This window comes from Sinocyclocheilus rhinocerous, unplaced genomic scaffold (genome assembly GCF_001515625.1).
Source record: "Sinocyclocheilus rhinocerous isolate Xijiao unplaced genomic scaffold, SAMN03320098_v1.1 scaffold824, whole genome shotgun sequence".
In the NCBI taxonomy this organism is placed as follows: domain Eukaryota; kingdom Metazoa; phylum Chordata; class Actinopteri; order Cypriniformes; family Cyprinidae; genus Sinocyclocheilus; species Sinocyclocheilus rhinocerous.
Genome location: NW_015628342.1, coordinates 326,079 through 335,668, shown reverse-complemented (window position 1 = coordinate 335,668; position 9,590 = coordinate 326,079). Strand labels below are relative to the sequence as shown.

The window sequence follows — 9,590 nt, the reverse complement described above, 5'->3', positions numbered from 1 at the left end:
CGCATGTCGTTCCAGACCTGACTTCGTTTTTTTTACTCTGTGGAACACAAAATAAAATCTGTTTTTGACTATGTAATGAAAGGCAAGGGGACCAAAAACAACTTTGGCAATACTCTTTTTAGAATATCTTTTTTGTGGACAACATGAGGGCGAGTAAAAGAAAACACATTTTTCATTATAAGGCAAAACAGTGGATGTAAAATAAAGCAATAAGCCCCAAGAAGCCGTGGTTTACTATGAATTTATAACAGCTAAGGGACATTGTTGTTGGGTACGACGCGAAGCGCAAAACGGTTATTCCATATATGTAGTAAGGTTTCACAGAATAAAACAGAGCAAATAAAGTGTAATGATATTAATAAAAACAGTGTTCTTCCACCAAACATTGTAGTTCCTCAGAAACAGTTGTGTTTGCAACAAAGTGGTTGCCGAGCAACACACAGAAGTAAACAAAGGTGTATGTTTGTAGAGTAATTTACAACAGCTTCGAACGTGGCTCAACCAATCAGAATCAAGGACCGGAACTCTCCGTTTTATAATATATTATTTATATTAGATTATGCATTAATATTATAATATTAATTAAATTATAAAAATATACCTTTGCATAAACAAATTATACATCTAACAGTACAGTACTATAGTGTGTAAAAAAAAATGTAATGTTATAGAAAAATTTATATTTTACACACATGAATATACTTTAATATAATTAGTATAATAATTTTTCACAGTATAAATTTTCATGAGGTTACCAGTTTTCCAGGCACGGATAAGATTTGGTTGTGCTCAACAGTAACCAGCTCGCGAAATATTTACTACACAATACTGTAATTTCACCTCAAAACATGTTAAATAGACCAATAAACGAAAAAATAAACTCTCAATTTGCAGTAAAATAACTGAATAAGTAATATTTAAGTGAGCAATAAACATCAACAATAAAAAATAAGAGTAGTGCAAAATGAAAAAGAATAAAATTAAGAATACAGCAGCACTAAAAGGTATATGGACGCTTGAGTCTCAGTTAAAATGTCTGAATATCATTACATTAGAATGTAAGGAAAAAATTAAGAATAAAAAAATTTAGAAAAAAATACAAATAACATTATTAAATAGACCAATAAACGAAAAAATAAACTCTCAATTTGCAGTAAAATAACTGAATAAGTAATATTTAAGTGAGCAATAAACATCAACAATAAAAAATAAGAGTAGTGCAAAATGAAAAAGAATAAAATTAAGAATACAGCAGCACTAAAAGGTATATGGACGCTTGAGTCTCAGTTAAAATGTCTGAATATCATTACATTAGAATGTAAGGAAAAAATTAAGAATAATTTTTTTTTGAAAAAATACAAATAACATTAAATATGTAACTAAAATGATTTTATTCTGAAAATAGCTACAGAATAAAAATAAGTAAAAAAAATAATTCAATTTGCATTCAATAAAATATATTATTATATGATATATTAATATTATATGATTAATATTATAATATTTAAATAAATAATAAAAAAACTATTTACATAATACATTTAACAGTACAGTACTGTAGTATATAAATATTTTTCAAATAATATTTTACATGTATTTATTGTATTACTTTTTCAAAGTATAAATTTGGTCTTTATACATTAAAATATTAAATTTTAAGATGAGGATGATCATATTTGGGGTCCTTGGCATCAAAAAGACAAAAAAAAAAACCTGCATTAGTTTACAAAATATCGAAGCGAGTGTTGGATTACTAATGCTTGTTCACACAGACTGAATCAGTCTGAAGGCGTCGAGTGACTTTTGTAACGGATCATAAAATAATCAGAGTGAAACAGACAAACGGTCGTCTTTGTTGTCAGTGTTGAGTGCTGATAAACCTGGAGAGTGTGTGTGTGTGTGTGTGAGAATGATAGATGAAGCTCAGAGGAGTGTCTCATACACGCCTCTTACACACACACACCTCTGATAAACCAACAACTAACTGTTTGAGAAGCGCCATAGTCCTCTTTTCATAAGGTTACTGGTTTATCTTGCACAAACAAGATTTGGTTTGCTGTAATTTCATCCCAAAACATCAATAAGCTAATAAATTAACACTCAAAAAAATAAATAAATTAAATAAACCTTAAAAGAAGCATGTGGGGAAAAAAGGATGTGGAACTGTGATCAGCAGTAACCTGCTTATGAAATACTTCCAACATTATGCTTGAATTTAGCCCCAAATCATCATACGTACAAATAAATAAAAACAAATAAATTAACTGTTAATCTACAGTAAACTATACATAATACAAAGAAAACAATGTCACTATATAAACAATAAAAATAACAATGCAAAATAAAATAATTAAATAAAAACAACTTTGCAGAGTAAACAAAAAAAGTTGCAATAAAAATAAATAAATAAATAAATGGCAAAAAACAAAAAAAATTAATCTTAAATAAACCAGTACTTAAGAATAATGTGGAAATGTTATCAGTAACCTGTTCATGAAATATATACACAGACAAAATGCTTGAATTTAAAAACAATAAAAATAAATTAACAAATAATAAACAAATAAATGAACAAATAAACTGATAAATTAGCTCTCAGTTTAGAGTAAAATAACTGTATAAATAATACAAATTTACAATAAACAAGACAATAGTTGGTAGCATTTTATTTTAAGGTGTCCTTGTTACACGTTACGTGCACTTACTATTATAATAACAATTAATTATACGTAATTATATGCTAGTAACCCAAGCCAAACCCTAATAAAAATCAATCAATCACCAATAAAAAATGCAGTGCAATATAAAGTGCTAAATAAAAATAAATAAATAAGAACAACTGTGTAGAATAAATCAAACAAGTTGCAATAAAAAAATTTAGCAAAAATTAATACATTAAAAAAAAAAAGATTTTGGATTTGGAAATGTTATCAGTGGTAACCTGCTCAGATATATTTACAGCAAAATGCCTGAATTTCACCTCACAAAATCACATTAAATGAACAAATAAACAAACAATTTAACCAAAGAATTAACTCTGTTTACAGTAAAAAAAAAGTGTATAATAATAATAATATAACAATAAGAATAAATTAGTGTAATAAGTCATACTAATAATAATAATTATTGTTGTTATTATTATTATTAACTAAATTGTATAATAATAAATAAAAATTCAATAAAAAGGTGGTAATATCAACAAAAGCAATTAAAACATTAATTGTGCAAAATAAAAAAAAGCCAAGCAACTAGCAATCAACACATTTAAGAAAAAGCTACAAAGAAAAAGAGAGTAATTAACTTTAAATAAACCAGTGCTTAATAAAGACAAACTAAGATGAAATGTGCCACTGAAATGAATGACCATCTGTTTTGTGTGCCTGTGTGTGCGTGTGTGTGTGTGTGCATGTGTGTCTGGGTGTGTCTGTGTGTCTCTGTGCGTGTCTGTGTCTGTGTGTGTGTTTGTGTGTGTGCGTGTCACCTCGATCAGTAGTGGGTGTGTGTGTGTGTGTCTCCCCGATCAGTAGTGTGTGTGTGTGTGTGCATGTGTGTCTGGGTGTGTCTGTGTGTCTCTGTGCGTGTCTGTGTCTGTGTGTGTGTTTGTGTGTGTGCGTGTCACCTCGATCAGTAGTGGGTGTGTGTGTGTGTGTCTCCCCGATCAGTAGTGTGTGTGTGTGTGTGCGCAGCTCCTCATAAGTTTTACATCGGGTTCCGATACGTTCATCCTCTGACGGAGGAGGCCATCGAGCAGATGGAGAAGGACGGAGTGGAGAGAGCCTTGGCCTTCACGCAGTACCCACAATACAGCTGCTCCACCACAGGTCACACTCACTGCTCCTGACATATCTATGAGCTTAATCCTTCGAAAGAGCTTTAATCAAATCCTCTGTCTGACGTGTGTGTGATCAGGCAGCAGTCTGAACGCCATCTACAGATACTACAGCAGTCGCAGCGACAGGCCCAAGATGCGCTGGAGTGTGATTGACAGGTGGCCGACACACCCACTACTGATCGAGGTGACACACACACACACACACCCACTACTGATCGAGGTGACACACACACACACACACCCACTACTGATCGAGGTGACACACACACACACACACCCACTACTGATCGAGGTGACACACACACACACACACCCACTACTGATCGAGGTGACACACACACACACACACCCACTACTGATCGAGGTGACACACACACACACACACATAATTAAAACGTTCTCCTCTTTAGTTTGCTGTCATCCAGTAGTTTTTGCTGTAACATGCAGTCGTCGTTACTTGAGCACATCTCTAGCAGCGATTAAATCAGGTTTGAGTGGCACATGATGATTTTCCTCCGTGTCTTTCAGTGTTTTGCTGAACATGTTGTGAATGAGCTGGAGAAGTTTCCTGCAGAGAAGAGAGACGACGTGGTGATTCTGTTCTCGGCTCACTCGCTGCCGCTGTCTGTGAGTCTCACCTCATGTTCTATCACCGTCTGCATATGTTTATCCCTCATAATGCATTCAAAAGCTGTATATTATTTTCACATGGTAAATGTTTGGAGTTGTTATTTTATAAAACATTTATAAATTAATATTTTAAGTAATATAATATTTCAATATTTTAAATAATAATAAAAAAGTTTTAAAAATAATAAATTATATTTTAAACTAAAACCATATTTTATCTGATCAACAACTTCTCATTAATGAGTGAATGTGAAAAAAATATATGAGTTTAGAATGTTGCCATGTTATTACTGCATTTCCCCTCTTTTTGATTCATTAAAAAATTGAGAAATTACACCTGAACCACACCAAAAAAACAATATACAAAATAAATATATATTTTTTTCAATATTAATGAGAAATCTTATTTGAATATATCATTGTATGAAATTTATAAGAACAAATAATCTGAGAATTACCAGTATTAAATTACCAGATTTAATGTGATTTAATTTAAACTCATTATTGCTCAAAAACAGTCTAAATTTATGAAATCTACATATTTATTTCTAACAAAACAAAATGAATATTACTCTGAAAAGTATTCAAAGTAAATAAATTCATTTTACTTACATCAACTTTCACTTTCAGATGAAAAAGTGTTACATTTTTCATGCTGCAGTGGTTCATCAGCAGGCGTACTTATTCATGATTATCAACAAAATTCACTCCAAAAGTGTGTGAGATATGGGGAAAAGGCTAAATATATTTTACAAAAGTTTTTTGATACTAATATAACTTAATAACCTAATTTTACAAAAGTATTTTTGACACCTCCAACGGTACTCCATACATAGCTGGGTCCAAAATCCCCCGGGTTATATCTCTTAAAAAATAATCATGAAAAATATGAAAAAAAATAAATGATGTGTATTTTGAGGGTCTTAAAGCATTTGCAAAGTTTTGTTCCCTTACAAAAAAAAAAAAATGCCACATTTAAAAAAAAAAAAAAAATCTGTGTCAAGATGAACCTGAATGCATTATGGGTGTTATTTATTGTTTAGAATAAAAAGTAATAAGCAAACCCCGTCCTGGGCTTTAACTGTGTGTTTAGGTGGTGAACCGGGGCGATCCGTACCCACAGGAAGTTGGCGCGACGGTTCAGAGGGTGATGGACCGATTAGGACACTGTAACCCGTACAGACTCGTCTGGCAGTCAAAGGTCACGATCAGAAATAATTAGTGACCCTGGAGCACAAAAGCAGTCATAAGTCGCTGGGGTATATTTGTAGCAATAACCAACAATACATAGAATGGGTCAAATTTTCCTTTCATGCCAAAAATCATTAGGATATTAAGTAAAGATCATGTTCCATGAAGATATTTTGTAAATTTCCTACCGTACATATATCAAAACTTAATTTTTGATTAGTAATATGCATTGCTAAGAACTTCATTTGGACAACTTTAAAGGTGATTTTCTCAATATTTAGATTTTTTTGCACCCTCAGATTCCAGATTTTCAAATAGTTGTATCTCGGACAAATATTGTCCGACCCTAACAAACCATACATCAATGGAAAGCTTATTTGTGTCCCTGGACCACAAAATCAGTCTTAAGTGTCAATTATTCAAAATTGAGTTTAATACATCATCTGAAAGCTGAATAAATATGAAAATCTGGAATCTGAGGGTGCAAAAAAATCATAATATTGAGAAAATCATCTTTAAAGTTGTTCAAATGAAGTTCTTAGCAATGCATATTACTAATCAAAAATTAAGTTTGGATATATTTACAGTAGGAAAGTAGGAAATTTACAAAATATCTTCATGGAACATGATCTTTACTTAATATCCTAATGATTTTTGGCATAAAAGAAAAATCTATAATTTTGACCCATACAATGTATTTTTGGCTATTGCTACAAATATACCCCAGCGACTTAAGACTGCTTTTGTGCTCCAGGGTCACATTTATTCAGCTTTCAGATTGTATAAATCTCAATTTTAAAAAATTGACCCTTAAGACTGGTTTTGTGGTCCAGGGACACATTTTTCACAATGGAAAAACACGGTTTCATTTACTTTATGTGAAAGCATTGTGTTTATTACGAAGAAGAGCAGCTGGTAAACAGAGTGCTGTAACTGCACTCAGATCTGAGCTCCGCTGAAGGTGATTTGTGTCCCTGCCGGGCTCCTGTAGGTGGGGCCGATGGCGTGGCTGGGGCCGCAGACTGATGAGGTCATCAAGGGCCTCTGTCAGCGCGGGAAGAAGAACCTGCTGCTGGTTCCCATCGCTTTCACCAGCGACCACATCGAGACACTGCACGAGCTCGACATCGAGTACTCACAGATCCTCGGGGAAGAGGTGCGTCTGTTTGCTGCTTTACCTACGTTAAATTAAGATTCTTGTTGCTTAACACTTCAATCAAGTGACTTAATATAAAGTGGTCAACAGTTAAAATATATTTTTAAAATTATATACACATAATATATTGTATAATTGTATATATTTATTATATAATTTCATTATTATAATATATTTAGAATAATATTGTTTACATTTGGCCGACGCTTTTATCCAAAGCAACTTACATTTCATTCGATTTGTTGTTCATGCATTCCCTACAGATCAAACCCATAATAAAAAAAAAAAGATTTATATTATTTATTTATTATATAATTATAATATAATTTATCATTCTTTAATTATAACAACTGTAATAATAGAAAATAATAATAAGAATTATATATATATACTGTATATACATACACACACACACACACATTGAACAGGTAGTTTTACACCAAATACAACTAGATAACCTAGAATACACAAATTGAAAACTGTAGCGATTAAATTTTATATACAGTTGTGATGACTAGCAGCATTTACACACATGGTCAGAATTGTTGGCACCCTTGGTAAATATGATCAAAGAAGGCTGTGAAAGTAAATCTGCATTGTTAATCCTTTTGATCTTTTATTTTTAAAAAATCACAAAAATCTAACCTTTCATTGGAGAATGAGAATTTAAAATGGGGGGGAAATATCATTATGAAATAAATGTTTTTCTCAAATACACGTTGGACACAATTATTGGCACCCCTAGAAATTCTTATGAGTAAAATATATCTGAAATGTATTCCCATTCATATTCACAATTTTGAGCACACCAGCCATGGCTTCCTGTTTCACAGGAATATAAATAGGAGGGAAAACAAAGGCCAAAGTCCAAATCAATCACCCATCACAATGAGAAAAAACAAAGAATATATTTCTGATGTGCAGCAAAAGATAATTGAGCTTCACAAATTAGTGAAGTGGCTTTAAGAAAAGAGCTAGAGCAGTGAAAATTCCCATTTCCACCATCAGGGCAATAATTAAGAATTTCCAATCAACAGAAAATGTTACAAATCTGCCTGGAAGAGGACGTGTGTCTATATCATCCTAATGCACGGTGAGGAGGAGAGTTTGAGTGGCTAAAGACTCTCCAAGGACCACAGCTGGAGAATTGCAGAAAATAGTTGTGTCTCAGGGTCAGAAAACCAACACCGCATGTTGTTTGGGAGGGGTTCAAGAAAAAAAATCAAGAAAAGAAAATGCTCTCATCCAAAAACATTCCCCAGCATATTCTGTTGTCAGACACGACTGGAACTTCAAATGGGACTGGCTTCTATGGTCAGATGTAACTAAAAAATGAGCTTGTGTACAATGAAATATACTGCTGTATTTTTAATGTTGTGGGCCTATATTTCTGCTGGAGGTCCTGGACATCTTGTTTAGACACATGGCATCTTTGATTCTATCAAATACCAACAGATCAAAAATCAGTAAGTGACTGACTCTGTTAGAAATCTTATAATGGGCCATGTTTGGATCTTCCAACCGGACAATAATCCAAAAACAAACCTTAAAAACAACACACAAATTGGTCACTTCTGCTATGGCCAACCCAGTCCTCTGACCTGAACCCTGTAGAAAATGAGTGTGGTGAACTGAAGAGGAGAAGCACCGTCATGGAGCTTTCTTTTTTCAAAAGGTTTCAGAAAGTATTGAATAAAAGGGTGCCGTTAATTGTGTCCAATGTGTATTAGAGAAAAACATTTATTTCATAATGATATTTCCCCCCCCCCATTTTAAATTCTTATTCTCCAACGAAAGGTTAGATTTTTGTGCATTTTTTAAATAAAAGATCAAAAGGATTAACAATGCAGATTTATTGTCATAGCCTTCTTTGATCATATTTACCAAGGGTACTAATGGTAAGCCACACAAGGATTCATTGAATCTGTGAATTGCTGTTTGAGCTGGGAAATGAATAGGAGTCATTGAATGAACTGATTCACTGAAATGAATCAGATATGGCAACACGAGGAGAGTAAGTTTGATCAATGCCTCGGTTTGCTACAGTAAATGACAGAAATCAGTAAATGTCCTGCTTTGTCCCGCAGCAGCTGATGTACTGCAGACTGTAGTGTGTACTGTAGGTTAGTTGTTTCCCATCACTGCAGTGTCTGTTATTAAAGGTGAGCTGAGCGATCTTTGACCTTTGACCTCTGCTCTCATATCTGAGACTCATCGATCAGTGCTTCGCTTCTGAAGAGTGTGAGTGTGTTTCCCAGACTCATGCGGTGTGTGTGTGTTTGCCCTGAGGCTAGCATTAGCGTGAGTCTCTTCTGCCGGTTTCTCTCACCTGTCCATCGATCTGTGGCCCCGGGGCCGCCCGTCTGCAGCAGGGGTCTGATCTGATCCGGTCTCCTGTCTGATCTTCTGGATCTGGGCCTCCGGCAGATGTGGGAAACTGCTGTTTGATAGTATTGGTTTATAGCTAAAACGTATTAAAATGTCAGTGCACATTTTGAGCAATGACATTACTTGGATTAGTATGGCTAACTATAAATAAAACTTAAAAAAATATTTTATAACTTGCAGAATAATAAATATTAACAAAATAATTTTTTTTATTGAAAAATGTATATATAATTTGTGACCCTGGAGCACAAAAGCAGTGTTAAGTCGCTGGGGTATATTTGTAGCAATAGCCAAAAATACATCGTATGGGTCAAAATTATAGATTTTTCTTTTATGCCAAAAATCATTAGGATATTAAGTAAAGATCATGTTCCATGAAGATATTTTGTAAAT

At 33.3% G+C, this 9,590-nt stretch overlaps 2 protein-coding genes across 4 annotated transcripts in view; both read left to right on the top strand.

Annotated features, from left to right (window-relative positions):
• nars1 (asparaginyl-tRNA synthetase 1) overlaps nt 1–9,590 on the top strand; it is a 34,649-nt gene that overhangs the window by 15,634 nt on the left and 9,425 nt on the right. The gene's annotated exons all lie outside the window — the stretch shown is intronic.
• Nucleotides 1–9,590, top strand: part of fech (ferrochelatase) — an 18,970-nt gene that overhangs the window by 2,722 nt on the left and 6,658 nt on the right. Inside the window, exons 4-8 of the mRNA XM_016548955.1 lie at nt 3,687–3,821; nt 3,910–4,016; nt 4,361–4,459; nt 5,556–5,663; nt 6,645–6,809. Coding sequence (XP_016404441.1) covers nt 3,687–3,821; nt 3,910–4,016; nt 4,361–4,459; nt 5,556–5,663; nt 6,645–6,809 — 614 coding nt within the window. The remainder of the gene's footprint in view (nt 1–3,686; nt 3,822–3,909; nt 4,017–4,360; nt 4,460–5,555; nt 5,664–6,644; nt 6,810–9,590) is intronic.